At 39.7% G+C, this 26,370-nt stretch overlaps 1 protein-coding gene across 1 annotated transcript in view; it reads left to right on the top strand.

Moving 5' to 3' along the window:
• Positions 1-26,370, top strand: part of Hmcn1 (hemicentin 1) — a 442,192-nt gene that overhangs the window by 237,150 nt on the left and 178,672 nt on the right. The window contains 13 exon segments of the mRNA XM_032915428.1: positions 5,154-5,298; positions 8,150-8,262; positions 9,805-9,964; positions 10,582-10,750; positions 15,090-15,217; positions 16,332-16,604; positions 17,815-17,883; positions 17,886-17,909; positions 20,647-20,841; positions 21,821-21,951; positions 22,107-22,254; positions 24,195-24,321; positions 25,798-25,952. Coding sequence (XP_032771319.1) covers positions 5,154-5,298; positions 8,150-8,262; positions 9,805-9,964; positions 10,582-10,750; positions 15,090-15,217; positions 16,332-16,604; positions 17,815-17,883; positions 17,886-17,909; positions 20,647-20,841; positions 21,821-21,951; positions 22,107-22,254; positions 24,195-24,321; positions 25,798-25,952 — 1,837 coding nt within the window.

Raw genomic sequence — 26,370 nt, 5'->3', positions numbered from 1 at the left:
AGCATCCTTTGGGTATATACCCAGGAGTGGTATAGCTGGGTTCTCAGGTACTACTATGTCCAATTTTCTGAGGAGCCACCAGACTGATTTCCAGAATGGTTGTACCAGTTTGCAGTCCCACCAACAATGGAGGAGTGTTTCTCTTTCTCCATATTCTCCAGCATCTGCTGTCACCTGAGTTTTTGATCTTAGCCATTCTGACTGGTGTGAAGTGGAATCTCAGGGATGTTTTGATTTGCATTTCCCTTATGTCTAAGAATATTGAACATTTCTATAGGTGCTTCTCAGCCATTTGGTATGCCTCAGTTGAGATTTCTTTGTTTAGCTCTGTACGCCATTTTTAAATAGGATTATATGATTCTCTGAGGTCTAACTTCTTGAGTTCTTTGTATACATTAGATATCGTACCTCCATCAGTTGTGGAATTAGTAAAGATCTTTTCCCAATCTGTTGGTTGCCATTTTGTCATATTGACAGTGTCCTTTGCCTTACAGAAGCTTTGCAATTTTATGAGGTCCCATTTGTCAATTCTTGATCTTAGAGCATAAGCCATTGGTGTTCTGCCTTTGTGTTTGAGGCTCTTCCCCACTTTTTCTTTTACTAGTTTCAGTATTTCTGGTTTCATGTGGAGGTCTTTGATCCACCTGGACTTGAGTTTTGTACAAGGAGATGAGAATGGCTCTACATGATGACCTCTTGTTGAACCAGCACTATTTGTTGGAAATACTATCTTTTCTCCATTAGATGGTTTTATCTACTTTGTCAAAGATGAAGTGACCATAGGTGTGTGGGTTCATTTCTGGGTCTTTGATTCAATCCCATTGATCTACCTGCCTATCTCTGTACCAATACCATGCACTTTTTATAATGATTGCTCTGCAATACAGCTTAAGGTCAGGGATGGTGATTCCTGCAGAAGTTCTTTTATTGTTGAGGATAGTTTCCAAATGAATTTGCAAATTGTTCTTTAAGTTGGAATTTTGATGAGGACTGCATTGAATGTGTAGATTGCTTTTGGCAAGATGGACATTTTTACTATATTAATCCTGCCTATCCATGAGCATGGGCGATCTTTCCATCTTCTGAGATCTTCTTTGATTTCTTTCTTCAGATACTTGAAGTTTTTGTCATACAGATATTTCAGTTGTTTGGTTAGAGTCACACCAAGGTATGTTATATCATTTGTGACTATTGTGAAGCATGTCCTTTCCTTAATTTCTTTCTCAACCTGTTTATTCTTTGATTAGAGGAAGGCTATTGATTTGTTTGAGTTAATTTTCTATTCAGCCACTTTGCTGAAGTTGTTTATCAGCTGAAGGATTTCTCTGGTGCAATTTTTGGGGTCACTTAAGTATCATCTATCATCTCATCTGCAAATAGTGATATTTTGACTTCTTCCTTTCCAATTTGTATCTATTTGGCCTCCTTTTGTTTTCTAATAGCTCTGGCTAGGACTTCAAGTACTATATTGAATAGGTAGGAAGAGAATGGGCAGCCTTGTCAAGTGATTTTAGTGGGATTGCTTCAAGTTTTTCTCCATTTAGTTTGATGTTGACTACTGGTTTGCTGTATATTGAGCTTACTCTGTTTAGGTATGGGCCTTGAATTCCTGATCTTTCCAAGATGTTTATCATGAAGGGGTGGTGAATTTTTTCAAATGCTTTCTCAGCATCTAATGAGATGATCATGTCTTATTTTTCCTTTGAGTTTGTTTATATAGTGGATTATGTTGATGAACTTCCATAGATTGAACCATCTCTGTATTCCTAGGATGAAGCCTACTTAGTGAATGATTGTTTTGATGTGTTCTTGGATTTGGTTTGCAAGAATTTTATTGAGTATTTTTGCATTGATATTCATAAAGGAAACTGATCTGAAGTTTCATTTGAGGACCTTTCTGTGGTATATGTATAAGCATAATACTGGCTTCAAAGAAACAGCTTGGGTGTGTTCCTGCTGTTTCTATTTTATGAAATAGTTTGAAGAGTATTGGTATTAGGTCTTCTTTGAAGGTCTGATAGAATTCTGTAGTAAACCCATCTGTTCCTGGGCTTTTTTAGTTTGGGAGACTTTTAATGACTGCTTCTCTTCCTTTAGGAGTTATGGGACAGTTTAGATGGTTTTTCTGATCCTGATTTGGTACCTGGTATCTGTCTATGAAATTGTCCATTTCCTCTAGATTTTTCAGTTTTGTTGAGTATAGGCTTTTGTAGTAGGATCTGATAATTTTTTAAATTTCCTCACTTTCTGTTGTTATGTCTCCCTTTTCATTTCTGATTTTTTTTTTAAATTTGGATACTGTCTCTGAGCCCTCTGATTTGTCTGGCTAAGGATTTATCTATCTTGTAGATTTTCTCAAAGAAACCAGCTTCTGATTTTGTTGATTCTTTGTATAGTTCTTTTTGTTTCTACTTGGTTGATTTAAGCTTTGAGTTTTATTATTTCTTTTTGTTCTACAGCTTTCAAGTGTGTGGTCAAACTGCTAGTATGTAGTTTCTCCAGTTCCTTTTTGTTATCTTAGGGTCTTTGTGACATCTGTCCAGGATCTTCTAGCTTTCATAGTCTCTGTTGAGAAGCCTGGTGTAAGTCTGATAGCTCTGCCTTTATATGTTACTTGACCTTTCTCCCTTACTGCTTTTAATATTCTTTCTTTGTTTTGTGCGTTTGGTGTTTTGACTATTATGTGATGGTAGGATTTTCTTTTCTGGTCCAATCTATTTGGAATTCTGTAGGCTTCTTGTATGTTCATAGGCTTCTGTTTCTTTAGGTTAGGGAAGTTTTCTTCTACAATTTTGTTGAAGAAATTTACTGGACATTTGAGTTGGGAATCTTTGCTCTCTTCTATACCTATTATCCTGAGGTTTGGTCATGTCATTGTGTCCTGGATTTCCTGGATTTTTGGTTTAGGAACTTTTTTCATTTTTCATTTTCTTTGACTATTGTGTCAATGTTTTCTACAGTATCTTCTGCTCCTGAGATTCTTTTTTCAATCTCTTGTATTCTGTTGGTGATGCTTGCATCCATGACTCCTGATTTCTTTCCTAAGTTTTTTATCTCCAGGGTTGTCTTTCTTTGTGATTTCTTTATTGTTTCTATCTTCATTTTTAGATCCTAGATGTCTTTTTCAATTCCTTCACCTGTTTGATTATGATTTTCTGTAATTCCTTAAGGGATTTTATGTTTCCTTTTTAAGGCCTTCTACTTGTTTACCTGTGTTCTGATATTTCTTTAAGGGAGTTATTTATGTCCTTCTTAAAGCCCTCTAATATCATCATGAAATGTGATTTTTTTAAATCAGAATCTTGCTTTTCCTGTGTGTTGGTACATCCACTACTTCCTGTGTTGGAAGAATTGAGTTCTGATGATGCCACTATTCTTAGTTTCCATTGCTTAGGTTTTTGTGCTTGCCTTTTGCCATCGGTTATCTCTGGTGTTAGTTGGTCTTGCTTTCTGTGAATTTGTCCCTCCTGTGAGCCTGTGAGCATGTGATCTTAGAGTAAGAGCTATCCTGGGAGACCAGCTCTCTCCTGACAGGAGTTGGGTCCAGTGGACTATGTACAGCTTTAGCTCTGGACGCAGATGGAGACCCGAAGGATCCTGTCCCAGTGTGCTCCAAGGTTCCTATGAGCTCCTGGTGGGTCCCTTTTTGGATAATCAGTGGAGCAAAATGGGGTTTCATTTGTGGGCTTAGAGGTGAGAGTGCTCCTGGGAGACCAGCTCTCTCTGGGCAGGTTTTGCGTCTTGAGGGCTGTGGGATAGCCTTAGCTCTGGGCACAGATGAAGACCGGAAGCTTAATTTTATTTTTAATTGTATGTATGTGGTTTACGTGTGAATATAGGCATCAGAGTTCAAAAAAGGGAGTCAAATACCCTGGAGGGAAACTTACAAGCACTTTTAAGCTGCTGATGTATGTTCTGAGAACCAAACTTAGCTTTCTCTGCAAGAGTAATGGTCCTGACTGCTGATCCATTGTTCTGGTTCTGAGGGCTTTCAGTCTTTGGTAATATTGTTTGTGTCATTTATACTATTTGAACTTGAATTTTTAAGAAATAATTGATAGTATATGTTTTATAATGCCCCATTTGATATTACTATTAAATTGCCTTCAGAATATGCAAAAATTAAAGCTAGCAATATATTCATAGTCCTTAAGTATTTTATACCCTCCTCTGTAGGACATTATGAACTATTAGTATTCCTCTAGAATCTTCCATTTCATATATTACTCTTTTTTATGGTGAGCTTTAAATGCCTTTTATGATGAATTATTTTAAGAACATAGATCTATAACATATTACTAAGTATTTATTAGTGTATAACTTTTAACTAGAAAAGGATGTGGGTAACATTTCAGTTCTTCGAAAAATTTCCATAAATGTGTACTCTATTGACACACAGCTTCCTCTTGCTCAGACCACTTCTCCTGGTTTCCAGAGTATCTGGACTCACTGTCCTTTAGAAGTGTTCATTAGCAGTGAATTGACTCCATATGAGTAATTGCAAGCTCACTCATTTTTGTATAAAAGAAATACAGTATGCCTTAAAAAAATCCTAGTTATGAGGCAAGCATGGAAGTAACATGTAACATGATAGAGGCTTAGAAATAATCCCTTTTATGCTAAAATATTGCTGGCCTTCTCTGACATGATACCTGGATTGCACTGAGGCCTTGCTCTTGAGCCTGACAGCTGACAGGGTTGGGTGCTGAGATGAAGTCTCCCTCCCTTGGTGTAATAGATACCTACATAAAAGAATGAAAACGTCAAACACATCAAGGAGCTTGCTAGTGTGAGGAGAAGATCTTGGAAAGAACAATGTAAGCTGAAAGAAAAGAACTTCAGTGAAGTTAGAATTCTGGGCAACAGAACTTATAGAAACACAAAATGGCATCCCTTTCAGGGATGGGCATAACTCTCTGATAGCAAATGGTAGGTACACTTCTGGAGAGATATGCGGACTGGATATGATTAATAAATTCTCCAGAATATTTGTGCTGATTTTTTTATACCAATGGTGCTAAAATCCCAGTTTACTTTATAGTAAATTTAATAATTCAATTCAATAAAACAAACAGATCTGATTTAGACTTAGACAAATTTCTGCCTTTTCAAATGAAAAATAAATGACTCTTTCTTTTTATTCTACTCAAAAGTTGGTACAAAATCCCTACATAACTGTGCGCAGCGATGGGAGCCTCCATATTGAAAGAGTGCGACTTCAGGATGGAGGCGAATACACTTGTGTGGCCAGTAATGTTGCTGGGACCAATAACAAAACAACCTCTGTGGCCGTGCATGGTAAGAAGGACCCAGCGTAATTGCTTCCAAACCTTGTTCAAAACAGGCTTCATAGGTTTTAATCAAATAACTCTGTTACTCTAATTACAGGAAGGAGAGCTTTCTTCCAATTGTTATTTTATATTTCTTGAACAATGTCTACATTGTTAATACTGTTTCCAGATTTCCCTTCCCTATGTACACAAAAAGACATTCTGGGGATCCACCAGCTAAGTCTGGCCAAGAGCTTTTATAAGTGGTTTCTTAATTGATAAAAAGGGAACTCAGCTCTCAAAGAATCATGTTAAAAAATACGTTTTAATTTCAGGCAAGCTGAACTTAGTGTACCATCCGAATTGCCTTGAATTGTCTTTTTTTTTTTTTATTGTGAAACAAACATGTCCTCACTAATGACCCCTCTGTTGGAACTAAATATGACCTAAGCTTTTCTAAAGGTCGTCTTATGTGCTGTGTGCTCCAAACAATTTTTTTGCACATTGAATAATTTAAAAGTCACAAAATAAGAAAATCCAGAGACAATTTTCCACTTGTAACAGTTACCAGACTTTTTTTTAAAAAAATTTCAATAATAATGGACAGCTTCATATTTTAAGCAATTCTCATAAAAATTTATATTTGTTTTTGAGTCTCCTACCTTGTTTTTATAATATAATACTAAAAATAGATTAACTGCAACAATGAATGTCTTAGGAAAAAGAAGTAAAGATACTAGGTTTCATTCATTGATTTAATCTTTATTTAGACTCTGACTTGGGACTCTACCAGTTTCCATTTTCTTTTGGCTATTGAAACCGCCAGTGACTACAAACCATTTCTTCTATATGCCCGAATTACCACCTCCTCTGGCTTTATGCTAATAACCACCAATATCACTTGACGTGTTCTTGCAAGGGTTCAAAGTAACACCCCCAAGTAACTTAAATTTAGTCATAACCTCGAACAATAAAGGCCTGTCGGCATGTGGGGATCCATGCCATTCATTCTGTGACTATTTTTAAGGACCAGACCACAGGTTTCTTGGAGAGTGCTGTAGACTGACTTGAGGATGCGGTTAGCACACCCTCATAGCATCTCCCCGTTTTCTCTTAGTGACTGTCTAGGCAGCTGTGTTAAGATGCTGAGGCCAGACTCTCAGTTGCAGGGAGGAGGAGTGATGGATTAGTCCTGTGTTCGCTGTATCACAGAGGTGAGAAGACCGACAACCCAATGACCTGATTTACTGAGATTAAATGATTAAAGTTTAGGAGTTTCACAACTGTTTTTGATCCATTCTAGTCCAAAACAAACAAATAAACAAACAAACAAAGATTTAGTCAATAACTTCCCAAAATCCGCCTGTTTATTAGGGTTTCAAACCCATTAGAACACAAGGCATGGCGGCTTTATACCTACTTCCTGTTAATAAGGGTTTCATTCTGTACATTCCATCAGGACTACCTAGGAAAGGTGCTCACCTAATTCTAAAAAGGGAGAGATTTTCATAAAAAGAAATTAAATGAATTCAAATACAAATTCAGATGAGAAGGACAAAATCCAGCTGCCGCGTTGATTCATGTAGGCTCACAATCTGGAGAGAAATTGCTTCTCCATACCCAGATGTCATCAAGCTTCAAAACTGACCTAAATTTGCAACTTTTCTTCACTACTGTCTAACTTAATATGGCTCTTAAAAACATGAGATCCCCTTATGTTGCCACAAATTGACAGCATATTTGAGAGTTTCGTATTCTGTCATGATCCTGGAAATTAAATTTCTTGCTTTCATGAGTAGCTCGATGTTCTTGCTTAGAGCTGGAGATGTGCTGCCAAGTCTTTAAGACAAAATTAGCTGGAGACTGATGCCAGCCGTAGGAAAGGATGAGTGTATAGTGTATGTCACTTCCGCCTTCTGAGGAATTCTTGCACTCGGGGGGTCTACTGTATCTTCTGTTCTAGTAAATTTCTATTCCAGGGTAGTATGACAGTTCTGGAAAATTCTGACTTTAAGCAAGAAATGTGGTATGTCATTGAGCGGCTGGGAAGAGTCCTGGTCTCGTCCTCCCACAGGATGCAACAGAAAGCTCTGGAAATACCAGACTTCTGCCGAGAATCTTCTGTTAGCAAACATTCCTGTGTGGAAGGAAGGCTTCATTGGAACTGTTGCTCTGAGGGTACTGCGTGTCAGTCATGTGCGCATGTGTTGGTTCTCACTGAGAACAAAGGGAACAGAGATTTCCTCTTGCTTTCATGGCTGCTCCCATGCTGTGACGTTTTCTCTAGCTTCCTAAAGGCAAAGGCATGCTATTCCTAACTGAAAAACGATGAACCTGTCTCTTATTTTATCATCTTATATATGAACTCCCAAGATCTCCATACTTCTACTAAACTCCTTTTAAGAAAGCACCCTTTTTAATCAGTTTACACTTGGTAGAGCACAAAGCGGCTCTCGTGGGCATCGGCTGTGTGTAATAAGTAGTGGTTGGACAGCTCGTTTCATCGCAGGTGCTGTTACATCAACTCATCGGAGCTTAATCAGTAGTAGACAGTAAGGAAGACGTGTTCCAGAGACACATCTATAATCGTTAGACTGTAATCTATCTTGAATGTTCAAGAAATATTTGATTTTCTTCAGTACTTTTGTGTTTTAAGAAGGTCACTGTATTAGACATCAGTTGGCACTTGGTCCTAAGCTATTATTACACCTGTCCAGGTTGTACTGATGGTAATTTTTGCCATGCATTCCCTTACTAATATTATGTAAAATCACCTCTTTTAATAAACCTTAAGAATATATGGAAATTATTCAATTTTGAGTATATAATACTAAACGGAAGAGCAATTGATCAGATGCCAACCTTACTTCCATATCCAGTTCTGCCGACCATTCAGCATGGACAGCAGATACTCAGTACCATTGAAGGCGTTCCAGTAACTTTGCCATGCAGAGCGAGTGGGATCCCCAAGCCGTCTATCACCTGGTCGAAGGTAAGTTATAGATCGAGAGGTGTTCCCTGAAACACAGTGTTGGGAGGACTTACAGAGTTCTCTCCGGAGGCCTCAGCAGGATGGGAAGAAGGTGAGACACACGAGGGCAGGAAGCTAAATCAGGCATCCCCCAAGCTGGTTTCCTCTGTGGCTGGCATGAAAGGGTTCGGTGTTCTAGATATCCTTTCAGGAACAAGGTAGATGCATCTCAGAAGGAGCTCTCTGATGGGCAGGGAGTGGGGTGTAGGCCCAGGACATGTGCTTCCTGGAGGTACTAACACCTCCATGTACTTGGTTGTCCTGCCTGTTAAAGGTGGAGGCTGAGAGAAGCGTGGCCTATGGCATTATGTGGATCTTCTCTGGAACCAAGAGGCCCAGGGGAGGTGACAAGGGAGGGCTACAAATATAGTGTTCAAAACAGTTGTTGGCACACAGCCTTTCCTACCATTGTCATACCGTTATGTATGTATGTATGTATGTATGTATGTATGTATGTATGTATGTATGTATGTACTTCAAGCATCTGGTAGGTAACTGCATCCAAGACATTTTAAGCTCCTGCCCAAGTGTAACTTGCTGTATGGATTCCATGTTTGACCAAAGAGTGTTAGACACCTATCCAAATCCGTGGATTCCCTTCTACATCCCTGTCATGGTTGACCTTTCATTCGTGTTCTCATATTGACGAAACCCTCACTTACAAAGAAAGTCCATTCCTTTTCTCAGTGACCTCAGAGGTGGCATGTTTTTTGTAACAAACTTGAATCTTACAGATAAAATATACCACAAAATCATGTCAGAATAATAGAATGCACGACTCTTATAACAAGAACTGCTGAATAGTTTGTCATTCCATCTGATTTTCTCATCTAAAAAAAAAATCTTAGAGGTTGATGCTGCCAGCTATATAACCTCCATATATAATTTTCATGGTCCAGACACAATTACAACCGTGAAGATAAGCCTATAGGTGCACAGCACTTGATGCATTGCAGATACGTGCCATTTTAAAGAAATGTAAGAGCAAGATGTTCCAAGAGGCTCTTTTGTTATGGCCAAACAGGGAAGATAAGAACTTGGACTCAAGGATCTAACTCCTGGGGTTCTAGGCCAGATCACCTCTTGACTGACTTAGTCTTTTGGGGCATTTTTCTGCCTTGTCTCTGTGCTATAGGACTCTGAAGTGGAAACTGAGGGTCCACCCCACTTGATGAGACCATGAGGATAAAACACAAGACCACCTTGCTGTTGTGCACAGTGAGGGCTGTGGTGATGCTGGTCACCTCTGTTAGGTTTTACTGTCCTTGTCCTTTAGGTGGCTGTACAGGAGAAGAGGCATGGCATAGGATGGAGGAATACCGCTTTTAGTGCATTTGTTTAATTTCTCTTATAAACAACTCCCTTCTAGTTAACATTTTTCAAATCTAGTTTTTCACCCCTTGGAGGTATTTTTCCTCTCTTCCACTTCCAAATATAAAGCCATTCCTTTATCCCCCTTTTAAAAAAGATATACAAAACCATTGTGCTTTGTTGCGTTTACAGAAAGGAGAGCTGATTTCAACGGGCAATGCCAAGTTTTCTGCAGGGGCTGATGGGAGTCTGTATGTGGTGTCACCAGGAAGCGAGGAGAGTGGAGAGTACATCTGCACAGCCACCAATGCAGCCGGCTATGCCAAGAGGAAAGTGCAGCTGACTGTCTATGGTGAGAGCCACCCAAGGGAGGGTTGCCTTTCAAATGGCCCACACATGCACAATCTCACAGTTTCGTCCACAGGTACCCAAAGGCGAAGCTCTCCCCTAAGTTGATGTGTAAACAAAGAAACATTTTTAGTTTCACTGCCAACCAAAAGCCACCTCTACTTAGATTCTGATTTGCAGGGAAGCAATTGTATAACCTTTTGGAAAATTCCATGCTATTTCCCCAAGAACTGTGCTCACCACATTCAACGTTTTACAGAGACAGCAGTGAGCTAAAACTCCTTGTCGAGCCAAGCCTCAGCTGTGTCTTGGGTAGCCGCCTTCTGTTTCAGGGGCTACTGCTCCTCTGAGCAGACTTGAGGCCATCTCCGCTGTGCTTAAAGGGATGACTCACTTCTCTATCCTGTGCTTAAAGGGATGACTAAGGAGGGAAGCTCACTCTTCCTTTCTAGCTCTCTCTAAACGCATTAATAGCAAGTTTCAGATGTGCCCAGAATCATGGGAATCAACATCTTCTTATAAATTATTTAAGAGCATTAGAAGTCTAGATTTTTAATTTAAATGAAACTATGATTGTTTTCAATGCATTATTTCCCCTTCCACATCCTGTGTTTCTTTTAGTAAGACCCAGAGTGTTCGGGGACCAAAGAGGACTGTCCCAAGATAAGCCTGTGGAGATCTCTGTCCTGGCTGGGGAGGAGGCAACCCTTCCCTGTGAAGCGAAGAGCTTACCTCCACCAATCATTACCTGGGCCAAAGATAGCCAACTCATCTCTCCGTTTTCTCCAAGGTAGGAGATCCAGTTGAACAGCAACACAGGGAGACGTAACCTGCTGGAATGGTGCCTGTGATTGCTTGCAAATGTATCAATATATAACCTAACGTTTGGGCTCGTTCACATGCACATCTGAGTTATGTATACCTTGCACCTCATTTCCCCAGGTTGTAAATGCTAAGACGGATTTGCCACAGTTCCCACTGGGGCGTTTTACTAGGTAATTTTTGAAGTGGAGCAGATTTGTGTGCGTGCCTTTCTCAACCCTGCTGTGGGCAGCACGCAGAGTTCTGTTGCTCTCAGAGAGGCAGTAAAACACGGAAAGCACTGTCATGTATGAGACTTGACTTGTGTTAGCTGGTTTTGTAAATCATTCTGATTAAACCCACTCATAAAGAAAGGTCCATTGAGATGATGTCATTTATAAGCTGAGTGACGCAGCAAGAATGCCAGGGCTTTAGGTCAAAATGGTTGTTGCCATTTGGGTTAAAATATATCTTTGTCACCTAGAGCTTACCTAGATCCAAGGGACAGCTTTGAATTTCATATCTTTTATTTATACAATGGGACTATAGTTTCTGGAGAGAGTTCTATGAGACAATGTGCTGGAGAGATGGCTCAGTGCTTATGAGCATTTGCTCCTCTTGCAGAGGACCCAGGTTTAATTCCTAGAACTCCATGACAGCTCACAGACACAAGTAACCCTAGTTATAGGGGATCTGCCACAAACTTCTCACCCATGCAGATGCTACACACACACGGTGCACATACTTACAAACACACATGCACATGAAACAATCATTGTAAAATATAGTTATAGCTGCTGCCTATTATTAGGCTTATTGGCATATAATTGTAAAGCCATGAATTTGTATGTGTATATTTTTCTACTACTGATGATAAGAAAATAACGGGAACAACTTTACATAATTTGGAAAGAATTTTACTAAGCGTCATAAAGTAAAATATAGAGAGTTACTTATAAAGCAGTTTGTAATATAAACCCTTTCCCAGTCGGATTTCTGTCCTCTCTCCCTTGTGCAACCTTTCATCTGTAAGTAACCCTAAAAATGGTTGTCAATTTTGTCTTCCCTTCTATATTTAATTTGAACATCTGAAATACATTATTACTACTTCACTCCTTGATTTATTGTGTTACACACACTCACGATTTTCCACATGGAGTCAGCACACTCACTGTAGCTAGTCTATGTGCATACACTCACTACTGTACACACAGAGTCAGCACATTCACTGTAACTAGTCTATGTGCACACACTCACTACTGTACACATAGAGTCAGCACACTCACTGTAACTTGTCTATGTGCACACACTCACTACTGTACACACAGAGTCAGCACACTCACTGTAACTAGTCTATGTGCACACACTCACTACTGTACACACAGAGTCAGCACACTCACTGTAACTAGTCTATGTGCACACACTACTGTACTACTGTACACACGGAGTCAGCACATTCACTGTAATTAGTCTATGTGCACACACTCACTACTGTACACACGGAGTCAGCACACTCACTCTAGTCTATGTGCACACTCACTACTGTCACATATGCACACTGCACTACACACACTCACTACTGTACACACAGAGTCAGCACACTCACTGTAACTAGTCTATGTGCACACACTCACTACTGTACACACAGAGTCAGCACACTCACTGTAACTAGTCTATGTGCACACACTCACTAGTGTACACACAGAGTCAGCACACTCACTGTAACTAGTCTATGTGCACACACTCACTACTGTACACACAGAGTCAGCACACTCACTGTAACTAGTCTATGTGCACACACTCACTACTGTACACACGGAGTCAGCACACTGTAACTAGTCTATGTGCACACACTCACTAGTGTACACACAGAGTCAGCACACTCACTGTAACTAGTCTATGTGCACACACTACTGTACACACAGAGTCAGCTCACTCACTGTAACTAGTCTATGTGCACACACTCACTACTGTACACACAGAGTCAGCACACTCACTGTAACTAGTCTATGTGCACACACTCACTACTGTACACACAGAGTCAGCACATTCACTGTAACTAGTCTATGTGCACACACTCACTACTGTACACATAGAGTCAGCACATTCACTGTAACTTGTCTATGTGCACACACTCACTACTGTACACATAGAGTCAGCACATTCACTGTAACTAGTCTATGTGCACACACTCACTACTGTACACATAGAGTCAGCACATTGACTGTAATTAGTCTACATACAGTCTACCTTTCTTTCAATCGTTGCCCTCCTTGTAGATACTGTGGTCTGCTTGTTATTTCTTTTGAATTACTTTCTTTTCAAAGCTTTTTAATATGTCTGCTTGCATGCACATGCATGGAAGTTTTAGAGCCTGTAACACAGAACTATGCTTTCTTGTCAGAACAGATTCCTCCTTCCCATCATGGAGGTATTGCCCACAGCATTTCTGAGGGGAGGTTCTCCTTTTATTTTCTCGCAACAGAATTCAGAGGACCAGGCTGCAGTTCCTAACAAATATTCCGCTTTGACTGGATTAGATGTCTCTGCTTTCCAGTGGGTGTGAAATGGGATCTTTGAATGCTTTTGAATTTTGTTAAATTAAATTCAATTTTTTACTTATTTACTTTACATCCTGCTCACTGCCCACTCCCAGTTGCCCCTCCCACAATTCTTCCCCATCTGTCCCTCCCCTTCTTCTCTGAGTGGGTGGGGGCCCCTGGGTATCCCCCCTCTACCCTGGCACATCCCAAGAGCTGTTGCCTGTGCATGGGTTATGTTCTTCTTATGGGCTGCCTTGTCTGACATCACTGGGAGAGGAAGACCTAGCCTGGCAGATAGGTTTTGAATCTTATGGGCCTGACTTTGAGTGAGCATGTGTTACATGTGCCTGTTTGCTGGTCATCCATGCTGTCTGTGAATTGCCTCTTTAAAGTGCCCTCACAGTTTTATGGGGACATGTCTTTTTCTAGCTGGGCATGTATATTTGATATTTGGCTTTGATAACAAATTTTTGTCTGACATGTGTATTGAAATGTTCCTCTCTATTACTATGGCTTTAAGTTTATTTAAGAATGGTGTTTTTGTTTGAGGATAAGTTTTCAATACTTTTAAAGACTTCAAACCTATGCTCTGAAGGTTTTTATTTCTTGCATCCTTCTGGGATTATATTCAAAACATTAAATGTTTTTGCCTTTTTAAAAGGTTTACTTTTCATAACTGAGACTCCACTCTCTGAATTTTTATATTGTATATTGTATTAAGTAGTACTGTAGTTTAGTTTATTTTTCTCAATTGGAAAATCAATTACCTAAGATCATTTTGAATAGTAAATCTTCCTATGGTGTGCATTGTTTGTTTGCTGGGCTTGAACCCAGGACCTTATACATTCTAGATAAACACAATTGAACTACATTCGCAGGCCCTTTCTGTGTATCTCTCCATATTCCCTCAAATACTGGAAACAACATGTGTTCCTGCGCATGAATGTGCCATCTTGGAGGTCTCTGTCCCTAACTCTAGTTTGTTTAGCTCTATAAGGAACCTTGATATGAGGTAGGTCTATGTGGCTTTGACAGTTCCTGAAAAGGACTTTAATACAACTTTAATAATACTTAATAACACCCAGTCCATCATTATTTAATGAGTTAGATATTAAAAACATGTTTAAAAATATATCCTTTTGTTTGCCTTTACTGAAACATACTCAATTATTTGTCAAGCATTGCAAAAAATGAAAGATATAGTCACTGGTAAGTTGCCCAATGCCGTTGTGAAAAGCTTTCTCTCCCTGCCCTGTGAGAAACCCTCGTTAAACTCACAGAGTCTTAAAGACGACAGGAAAACGGAGGGCCTCTGTTGAGATCCGTGAAGGTGAGAGGAAGATATGAGGATAAGTGGGGTAAGTATGACCAAATACTTTAAATTCATATGTGAACAAGTAGCACAGTCCATGAGTGTGCTCAGTAACATAGGCTAGAAAATACAGAGAAAGAAAAATGTTCAAAGTAAGTTGAAAGTTTTACAACACACATTTGCTCTGTGTAGCTGAAACCTACGGACACACAGAGACACGCAGTCATTCGATGCTTTAAAACAACGGTGTTAGATTTAAAGGTAAAAGAAAAATGGATTTTCTGTTTATAATGATACTGTACAGAATATAAAAGGTAATTACGAGAACTCTGTTCCTATGGCTGATATCGGCTACAGTGGAGAGAACTTTCAAAAGCCGTGTGCAGCACAGGAATATCACGCTGAAGTGAGGCTGCGTGGGGAATGTTTGCGTTCTTGTATTCCGTGGTTTGATGTGTGGGTTTCCCTTTTAGACACACGTTCCTGCCTTCTGGCTCAATGAAGATCACAGAAACACGCATTTCAGACAGTGGGATGTATCTGTGTGTGGCCACAAATATTGCCGGGAATGTGACTCAATCCGTTAAATTAAGCGTCCATGGTGAGTGTTCAAGGGGATATCAAGGCCAGTGATAACTCTGTCCCCGGGGCCACAGCCTTTGAGACAGTGAACCTCCAAGATGGATAGAGACTAGAGATTTCTGAGTTGTAAGTCTGTCGTTCTCTTTCATTTACTCGGAAAGGTCTGTTAGCCATCTACAAATAACTCCCCCTTCTCCAATTTCAAGTGTACTGATTACATTTTTGGATCTCATTTCATCTAGGTGTTTAGTCATTTATCTCTCTGAGTTGACATGCATTGGAGGAAATGTGTTTAAAACATTGAGGGCGAGCACTCCTCTCACAGAAGAGAATCATACTTTTTAAATAGTCGGATTTGACATATGACAAACACAGTACCTGAAAAAAATGCTCCCTTTGATCATTATTTGATTATGTCATGCTTCTCTCATGGAAGTGTTTTATCCCTTTAATTTATGACAGCCCACCAACTATCTGTCCCTTCAGTGCAGTGGTTGCCTATCTCCATGAAAGATACTGTGTAGATCCCAGATGGCTAAATGTCAGAGGAAATTCCCTGAGAGGGCACTGACCTAGCTGCATTTCTAGACCAGTTGTCACAATAGCATCCCACTGAACTTGAGTTTTTGACATTAAAGGAAGGTCCCACTGCTTACCAACTCTCAGGCAGTAGGCATATTAATCACGTAACCTATTTTATCTTTAGACAGTAGATACTGGCTGTGTTTTGTTTTTTTTTTTTAACTGACTACACAAAAAGACCTGTTTTCTGGTTTGCTCTGATAGATAGGGGTCCGGAAAGGGCTTTTAATCTTACATTACTTATAAACTAAAGGAAACTCACCAATGTTAAGTGCTCACTACTCGTCAAATGTGGGACCAGGAGTCCCATATCCGTCATTTCCTGTAGTTCTTTCAGTGAATTTGTGCTGTGCCTGCACAGTTAGTTTTGCCTGGATGGTTAAAATGGGCCTTTAGAGGCTTGCTGTTATGTCCACACCACACAGCTAATAAGTGGCTATTCTACTCTTTTTTGTGTGTGACTTCCTGGTAAGAAGTTCTCCTTCAGCGTCAAAAACAAAATATAGGGACTTTTAAATATTTGATGATTAATGCTCAGTTGTGGTTTCTAGTTCCTCCAAAAATACAGCATGGAAATAGACACCTAAAAGTCCAAGTCAGCCAGAGAGTGGACATCCCGTGCAATGCCCATGGGTCTCCTCCTCCCGTCATCACCTGGTTTAAAAGTGGAAGGCCCATGCCGTTCAATGGAGTACAGCATCCTGGTAGCCCAGATGGAATGCTGACCATTGAGCAGACTGCGCTCTCAGATGCTGGCACATACACATGCTCTGCCACGAACATAGCCGGAAGTGATGAAGCAGAGGTCACGTTGCATGTCCAAGGTGGGTTTTGGCATAAGAGACATGTCTGGTCCGGTGAGGCTGAGGAGTGGAACAAGACCCCTGAGCTCTCTAAACGGGACGTGCAACCATGGATCTCTTTAGGGTGATTTCTGCATAGAACTTTAGCTTTAAAGGGATCGTTAACCAGAAGCAAACACAGGATTGGCTAAGCCTGAATGACATTTTCATGTTTACTTTTGAAACTGAAGTCCCTGGCGTATATAATGAAGCGGTCCTAGGTAAATGGCCCACCCAGTATTTCTGGTTTGGGAGAAGTTGCAGCTGCGGCTAGCCGGGGTAGCATTTCACCTCATACCTCAGCTCAACTGATCCCTGAGAGGTCACGGCTCACTGCTCCTCTACTGTTGGCTTTATTTTGAGGTTTGTTATGTAGGTTGGGCCTAATGTCTGTCATGGTTTAGGCCATGGTGGTGACATCGTGACCCAAAGCCCCTGGTTTCTTGAGCTAATCTAGTGCGAGTAGACATAAAGCAAGCAAGGTTCATAGAGAAGGAAAAAGTGTGGTGGGGAATTAAAAGGATTGCTGTTCTGGGAGTGGGGTCGGATTGCCAGGTAGGAATTTTTTAATTCTCTAAAGGAGTAGGATTTATGTGAGAGCTTCCTAGCTGGCAGGAACTAATCACTGGACGTTTTCTGTCTCACCCTGTCAGAGGGAATGTCAGTAAAGGCAGGAAGTTAGGTCAGTGGGGTATAGTAATCAGCACACTTAGCAGTTAAAGATGGAGGCATCTCAGTTCCCGGGGAATGAAGGTCTAGGATGTTAGTAGGGAACTTATTAGCTCATTTATTCAGTCAACAAACCTTACAAGTGTCTATATTCAGAGTCAAAGGAGATAGACATGTCTAATATTCTTGCAAATCTCAGAGGTACATAATTACAGACTCTGTAAACAGGTTGGGTAGAATATTCATCCAAATGGGACTGTATTTCATAATAGTAGACCTATGAGAAGCATATTAAAATGGATAAGCGTATTAAAATGGATAAGTGTAGAGGTTTGCATGGGAATGTAAGGATATAGATACAAATATGGGGACATACACAGTGCTACGTGATTGAACAACAGACAGACGTGTCTGTCTGTCGGGAGATCAGAAAGGCAGAACATCACTAAGTGACCAAAGAGTAAGGAAATCAGCATGAGAGAATGTGCGAGGAAAGCCACACACAATGCATCTGTTTTCCCAGAACCACCCACAGTGGAAAACCTGCAACCTCCCTTTAACACTCCATTCCAAGAACGGTTGGCCAATCAGCGATGGCATTTCCATGCCCTGCAAAAGGTATGTAAGACTCAGGGACACAGGCATGGGTGGAGCTTGTAATAATGTGATATGACTCCAGGATTCTTCATTGCACTCAAAATATCATACCTGTACAATTCTACCTGCCAGCCCTTGTTCTAACGTTTGAACATAACAGAAACTCCCTGCTTCAAACGACTCTTTGAATTGGTACCTTTGCATCCCTCACATTTTATTTCTCTCACTGAAAGGCTCTCCCAACCCTTCAAGCTTGCTTAATCTAGGTTGGGGATTTAGCTCAGTGGTAGAGCGCTTGCCTAGCAAGCACAAGGCCTTGGGTTCGATACCCAGCTCCAAAAAAAAAAAAAAAAAAAAAAAAAAAAAAAAGTAAGCTTGCTTAATCTAAGACTCTTTTCAAGATAGTTCAATGCTTTTCTGCTGCTTTTCATTTCATTCCTTCTGGAGGTGTTTTCTTTTTAAAAATGTCACAGTAGAGCTATTCGCATTATTATCTATTAATGGTAATCAATAAGGTTGCAAATTAGGGCCATCACCCATCTGAGGCAATTTTATCTTGATCCTTTTTTAGTCATTTATTAACTTATCTATTTATTCACTTTACATCCTGATTGCAACCCCCCTTCCCCCTCTCCTCCCAGTCCCACCATTACAAATCCTTCCCCCCACTGTCCCCTCCCCTTCTCCTCATAGAAGGGGAAGTCCCTTGGGTACTACTCCACCTGGGACATCTAGTCCCAGCAGGGCTAAGCACATCCTTTCCCACTGAGGCCCAGCCGGGCAATCTACTTAGTAGAAGGGGAATCAATAACAGGCAACAGAGTCAGAGACAGCCCCTGCCCCAGTTGTTAAGGAACCCACATGAACACTAAGCTGCAAGTCAGCCACAAGTGTATTAGAGTATTGCATGCTCTTTGGTTGGTGGTTCAGTTTCTGTGAGCCGCATGGGGCCAGGGTAGTCAACTCTGTAGGTCTTCTTGTGTTGTCCTAGACCCCTCTGGCTGGCTCAATCCTATCCCCAACTCTTCTACAAGACTCCCTGAGCTCCACCTGATGCTTAGCTGTGGTTCTTTGCATGCGTCTCCATCTGCTGCTGAATGAGGTCTCCTTGAAAGGCTTCTTCATCCAGCAACAGATTTAATCCTTCTTTTTTCTAAGTCTACCCACAATGGCAATTCTGGGACTGTGTCATATATAACACACCTCTCACTGGTTTTTTAAAACCATGCCTTTCCTATAATAATAATTATTATTTATTATTATTGTTATTATTATTATTGCTGTTGTTGTTGTTATTATTGCTATTATTATTGTTATTATTATTATGTGTGTGAAGAATTTTGAGGAGTCAGTTCTCTCCTTCCACTGTGGATTCTAAGGGTCAAAATCAGTCATCAGACTTCACAGCAAGGACTTTTAGCCAGTGAGCCATCTCATTGGCCCACTTTCTGTTGTCTTTGTTATTAATGTCATCTTGATAATTGTTATTCTAGTAATCTTAAATAAAAGGTAGTGCTCTGCTTTTTTTTCTTCTGCCTGTCCATTTACCTTTTCATGTTACTTTAATAAATGTTAATGGGAAAGTCTGGTTGATATCCACAAAGGAAGGATGGGATAACAGGAAATGACTGTAACCTTTCTTTTTTCTCAGAACGAGGACAGATGGCTGGAGTCAATCAGCTTTACTCTCTTTTCCACATTAGTCAAAAATCTCATACCTACTGATATGAAATACGTTATCTTTTCATTTTCCCCTTGTAAATATGCCTTCCCTAATCACTTTAATATAACGTTAGTTAGTAATGAATTTAGCTTCCCCAGTACATTGCATATATTTCAGTCATCTTTTTGGACTTATCCTGGATTGTACATCCTACTTTTAATAAATTTATTATCTTAGAATTGATTGCTAACTACCTCTTATGAAATCCTATTGGTTTTATTTAATGGGCTTTGTCTTCAGTGTAGAAATTAATTGAGTTTTAAAGTGTTTAGAATCGTGCCTTTTAAATTTTTACTAAGTAACATATTCACAACACAGTGACTGATTTTCTATCCATAATATCCTCTTTGGCTTTATTTTACATTTAATACAGTTTTTTTATCAGTTACAACTACAAACATGTGACTTCTATTTGTTCTGCTATCCACTAGTAAATCCAGGAAAATATATTTTTCTCATCACTTTGTCAACTTTTAGAGAATTGAACTCTTGTCTTTTGATGAACAGATAAGATGTTGAAAGGGTATGTGGGCAGTGGGAGCTCCTCGTATTTGCTGGATAGAGCTTTTCCCCCAGTAACTATAGGCCACAGATTGCATTCTTTGTAAATTCTCTTTGTTGGGCGGATTCCTGGCCTATTCCTGTAACAACCCCATGCTTTGCTGCGTTTACTTCACTCCTAGGTTCCCTACGTATCCTGTCAGTTTGATGGCTGCACATATTTTCTACCCCTAGTCACTACTGTAGTGAACTCACCAGAAAAGAAAATGATTTCCTTGTAGTCTGAGTTTTCTGATTAAAAGCAACTTTGATCAACTGGAAGCCACAAGTCTGAAAACACTTGTCTCTTTTCACTTGGAGTCATGAAAAAACTACCATTAACTGTCACCTCTTGGCTTTTATCCTGAAAGTGGCACAGGGCCTCAGGATACACATTGTAGTCACAACAGGAAGTCTGTCTGTTCTGAATGTATTTGATTTTTATAAAAAAACATTTAATTTTGTTATAAAAAAAGGCTTTAATTACCTACTTAGGGACTCCTAAACCAACCATCAAGTGGTTACACAATGGTAAAGAGGTGACAGGGCAGGAGCCTGGTGTTTCTATCTTGGAAGATGGAGCGCTATTGGTAATCGCTTCCGTTACACCACTCAACAATGGCGAGTACATCTGTGTGGCCGTCAATGAAGCTGGGACCACAGAAAGGAAATACAACCTCAGAGTTCACGGTAACTGTAGATTAAAATACTAAAGCCACATAGCTAAACGTATGACTGTTTCAAATTCTTGCATGTTTGTCATTTAGTCAATATATGATTCTTTAACATTAATATAAATGTATTAATATCAAACAGAAGGTAGGAAATAGGTTTGTATCTACTCGTCCTTCAACACTTCATGCATTTTTAGTTGAAACTTTACATCCCTCAAAGTTTTAATAGGAGATAAAAATACAGCATCAAAGCCTGTTCTCCCTGGTAAGTCATTCTCTTACCTACTCCAGAGCAAAACAGTTTCACACACTCTGTTGGCATGGCTTCTCAGAGATTTCCATAAGACAAAAAAGTGTGGAATCTGGTGGATATAGATAGAATATAGATGATAGAATATTATACCCACTCTCTGTACCTGGGCTATTTCATTGAAAAATCTATAGTATGAATTATTCTAGTCTTTAACTGTTATCTATAACATCTCTCTGAATGAGTTCATAGAATTTATTTAACCTTTCTCTACTAATGTATTAGTACTGGTTAGTATTGTACTAATGTATTTGTAATGTAGTAAGTATCCAGATTGTTACCGGTTTTTCACAACTATTTAAACTTTCAAAGAAAAATTTAAACCTGTGCCATTTTGTGGGAGTATGTGAATTTTAGGTTTTGGTGCCTATGGTTTTCATAGACACCATGTGCAGTCACTCCCACAGTCAAGTGGTGAATGTTATTGCTTAAACGAGTCTCCTAAGACTTTACCTCAAATAATTCATCCTTCAAGTTATACTAAATGTCATCCTGAACTTAAAACCTCGCCATAAAACACACCATTACATCAGGATTTTTATTTGTAAACGTATTGGCGGACACTTCTCGTTTATAAGAAAGCATGTGTTTGCATATACCTACCTTTTCTACCCTCTCTTACTTTTGACACTTGGAGCTCCTGTTGATCACAAGACCATCCAGTCCTGATTCCTCTCTTTCGCAGTTCCACCAGTAATTAAAGATAAAGAACATGTGAGCAATGTGTCCGTGTTGGTAAACCAGCTGGCCAGCCTCTACTGTGAAGTAGAAGGAACTCCGTCCCCGGTCATAATGTGGTTTAAGGATGACATCCAGGTAAATGCAGACACCAAACGTGTGCAGTTCTCTGCTCTGTACCCGGATGAATCGTTCGGCTGTGAGTTTCTTCTCAGTGATGACAAACACCGCTTTTCTGTTCTCACTGTGGAGTGTTATTAGCTTTGGAAATAATAGTCCTCTGCTTCATGCAGGTGACAGAAAGCAGCACTGTTCAGATCGTGAATAGTGGAAAGATTCTAAAACTCTTCAAGGTGTCTGCAGAGGATACCGGAAGATATTCCTGCAAAGCGATTAATATTGCAGGAACCTCTCAGAAGGACTTTAGTGTGAGTGTACTAGGTAAGGAAAAACCTCCTTTTAAAATAAACCTACACATTACATGCATTTCTTATGTATGCCAAAATAAAGAGATATGAAATAGATAGGAGAAATACCATTTATACCATTCTTTAGTAGGTTGTTTTTTAATTTTAGATATTTAAAATACAAAGATGGCTTTGACTCACCTATCCCAAGGTACCGTGAACTTAAAAGTGACGCAGTGTATGTTAAAGATTTCTCTAGACAGCAGCTATGTAGAGAAGTGGTTATTTATATGCATAGGTAGCTATGAGATATGGTGCAATTATTATGATGTGGACATCTCCTGAAGCCAGCAGGATGCTTGAACTGGAGCAGGTCATACATCTATTTCCAGTGCATTCTAATTAATTACTGGGGCCTAATCAACCCTGGTTGCAATTGGGAAGAGAAGTCTGAGAGAATGTGATGGGTGTTTCTAACACAAAGGGAATTCTGAAAGCTAGTCGTCACTGTACTAGATTATGATACACGTAATTTTAAGTGGTGTCATTAGTTTAATTTTTAGTTAATAAAGTTATATTTGACATTATAAGTTTATCCCATGGCAAACAACCTTCTCTCTATTTAATGTTTTGTTATCAAAATAAGCATGTAATTTGTGTTTTTAGTGAAGGTGAAGCCTGGAAGTGGATATGGTCATAAAAACTTGCATCCATCAATTCCCTTACTTTCCCCCAAATCTGAACTCCATTATGTTTGCTTTTCCTACAGCTAGATGTGTATTTATTCCCAGCCCATATGAGCAACCTTGGCATGTTTTTTCTCACTGGTCTTGGCATCGTATCTCCTGATGTTCATTCCCTCCACAAACGCCATCTGTGTCTGATGAGTCCCAAATGCTCAGCTTTAGCTCAGAATTCTTTGAACACTAGGAAAAGCTCTAGTCTTCACCATCCTATCTTTTTATATTTTTATGTACTTATCAAATCTTTGTTATTTTCAAGAGAGTCTCACTAGTTTCGTAGGCTGACCTTAAACTCAAAATTTTCCTCCCTCAGCCTCCTGAAGGCTGGGGTAATAGAGGTGTGGTATGACGTCCATTATGTGTTGTTGAATGTGGCAGTGCTATGTCAAACTGAAAGATCCCAGTAAATGTTGAGGTCTCTGAGTGACCTGCTTCCTGACCCTTCCCTTTATCCTCGCTCTATGACTGCTTCCTAACTGTCTGCTTCTTCCCATTGCATGGGGAAGGCATATTTTTATTTAATCCCCTTAGCTTCCTCCCTGTACCCACTCTTCACCAATCTCACCTATTCTTCACCCAGCAATGAGTGAGCTCTTTCTATAAATACCTTATCAAGCCATACCTCTCCCCCACCAAACCTCTGTAACTGTCCAGTGATTTTATGAAGATTAATATCAGACCACACCACATGAAACAAGAGCGAGGAATAGATGGGGAAATTATACATGAGCACTTTCATTTGTATAATTCCAAGGATGAAATTGAGTCTATCCTTTTTTATGCTGTATAGCATATTCATACTAAGTTTCGTATAGACGAGAAGGACCAGGGTAGACATGACACACTAGGCAGGATACGATCCATAGGAGACTGACATTGCCCATGCCAATCATTATTATAAGTGTGCAGCAATAGCGCATTGGATCACATGGACTTTGTGGCTCAATTACATTCCATGAGTTGTGCGCATGACTTACCATGCCTCAAAATGACCTCTGTTCTATCATTATGTTTGTAGGTAACTGCCCTGCTAACACAATTTCATAGAAATATTCCTGGATTCTAAGCTAACATTTGGTGCGTAGTATGATGTGAAAGGGAGTTCTCAGGAGATGTTTTGTTTCTGACATTGAAACACTGTTGAAATACTTTGATAACCACTGACTGCCTGCTTCTTCCCCACATCTTTGTGCTAAGTCATATACATTATGATAAAATGTCTTTTTTCAAGTTCCACCCAGCATACAAGGTGCCGGCTCCCCAAACGAAGTCTCAGTTGTTCTTAACCACAACATCACCCTACAGTGCCCGGTCAGAGGCACTCCCTTTCCGGCTATTTACTGGTTCAAGGATGGCAAGTGAGTATCTTTCTGTCTTTGTTCAAGGGTGTACTTTATAGGAAACAGATACCCCGATGTGTAGCCTCTACCTCCTTATTCATCACCTTAGAAGATACATTATTTAATGAAAGAGAAACAATCTTGCATTTTAAAAGTAACATTTTAATAAACAATCGTCCAGTAATATCTTCCAATTTTCAGATGACAAAGCTCTTTATAAATTTGGGGAGTTTATTATAGAAATGGATAAGTTTATAATTATTGCACACCAAAATTCTCTGCACATGTATTATCATAAAATCTGATTCCAATGAAGAGATAATTAGGCTTTTACATGGGACTGAGCTATTGAGAAGGAACAATGGGCTTCGAGAACATAATGAAGTCATAGACTCTGTCTGAATGAGGTGGGAAGTACAGACAGGGATTGCACTTCCTCCATTGCAAGCCTCAAGGAAGGCCATTGCCCACACCGCAAAGGCAGCTGTGGCTTATAGTGGTTCAGAGGTTACTTTGTATAGGTTGGCTACAGTTTGTGCTGTAATTCCTGTCTGATGAGAAGGAATCTAAGGACACAGTAGCAGAGAGCCTAGATTGTCCGTGCATAAAATATAGGAATCATTTAAACTTCCAAGAAATCAGTGGGGCAGACACCATAGAAATGGACTCTAAATGGGCAATTTGAAATACAATCCCACCATAAACAGTAAAAGATTCTCATTCTCCACACTGATGAATATAAAGAGAACATAGTTTTGTTTCTCATGGGCCATTTTTTAAAACCAAAGGTTTGCAAATACCAAGTGTCGTCTGGCTCCGGGAAGTCAGAACACAGTCCTGGAGAGAATATAGAGCAGTACCCTTAGGGACAGTGTGACACTGTGTATTAACATTCCGATGCTCAGCTGCTATACTGCAGGAGTCACAGCTCCATTCTACGAGACCGAAGCGGACATGCATGTCCAGCAGGAGGCATGTCTGCTGATGCTCTCCGCAATGCTGCCCTGGCAGATGAGTGAAACTGGCTCATGCCAGACCTCAGGAAACAGATAACATAGGACCGGGCTAATCCGCTTCAAGTAACCCGCAGCTACCAGACAGAGCACCAAGGATATGCAGAAGAAGAGCATGATGTCATTTACACCAAAGCTTAGGTTCCTTCAGGATACATTTAGGAATAAATGTTGCTTAGTGAAAACGAGATGGATAAAAACCAAACTGATTGTGACAAGAAGTCAGAGAGAAGGCTCACATTAGTAACAGTACACCAAGAATGATTTTTTTCAACATTAATGCCTAGGCTTATTCGTTTAAGTTTTGTTTAACCTTAAACAAATCCCCCAAAGTTTTATGGATTTAAGTAACACCAAATGTTCACTCTTTTAAAAAACATCTCCAAACGCACTACACCAGTGGTTTATGACCTTTTGGGAGGGTCCAACAACCCTTTTGCATGGGAAACTACAAATGGACCTATGAAATAATTTTTTCTAGGCCTTTATTTTTGGGGGATCCTAACATTGAACTCTCAGACAGAGGACAGAATTTACATCTGAGAAATGCACGGAGAAGTGACAAGGGGCGCTACCAATGTACTGTGTCCAACGCAGCAGGCAAGCAAACCAAGGATATAAAACTCACTCTCTACGGTGAGTGTGACCTTTCTCATGCTGATACCGTTATTCCATTATTCCATTCTAAGTTGAAAACTGAAGTTTATTCTACTGTTTATTGTCCTTTTCCTTCATGACCAGTACTTAGGAATGTTAGGCAAGTAAAGAGGAGTCTGCCTTTATGTTTTAAACCTTCACAGCGTGTTCAGTTTTCTAATGCAATTTATCCTTAGCTGTGGATTTATTAAAATTATTTAGTAATTTTAATATGGTAAACCTTTCCCGAGTTAGTTAGTATAAGCATAAATCAAATACTTTAAGTGTTAAAAAAAACTTACAAAGTGTGTAAATGCACAAACACACTGAAGTATCTAGTAAACCACAGTTCAGTTGTTATATTTTCACTCCATCTTGGCTTTTATCCTGCCTATGTGGTAATATTTTTCATGCCATG

The sequence above is a fragment of the Rattus rattus genome, chromosome 10 (assembly GCF_011064425.1).
Source record: "Rattus rattus isolate New Zealand chromosome 10, Rrattus_CSIRO_v1, whole genome shotgun sequence".
NCBI classification, from domain to species: domain Eukaryota; kingdom Metazoa; phylum Chordata; class Mammalia; order Rodentia; family Muridae; genus Rattus; species Rattus rattus.
This window is presented reverse-complemented; position numbering and strand designations above follow the sequence as displayed.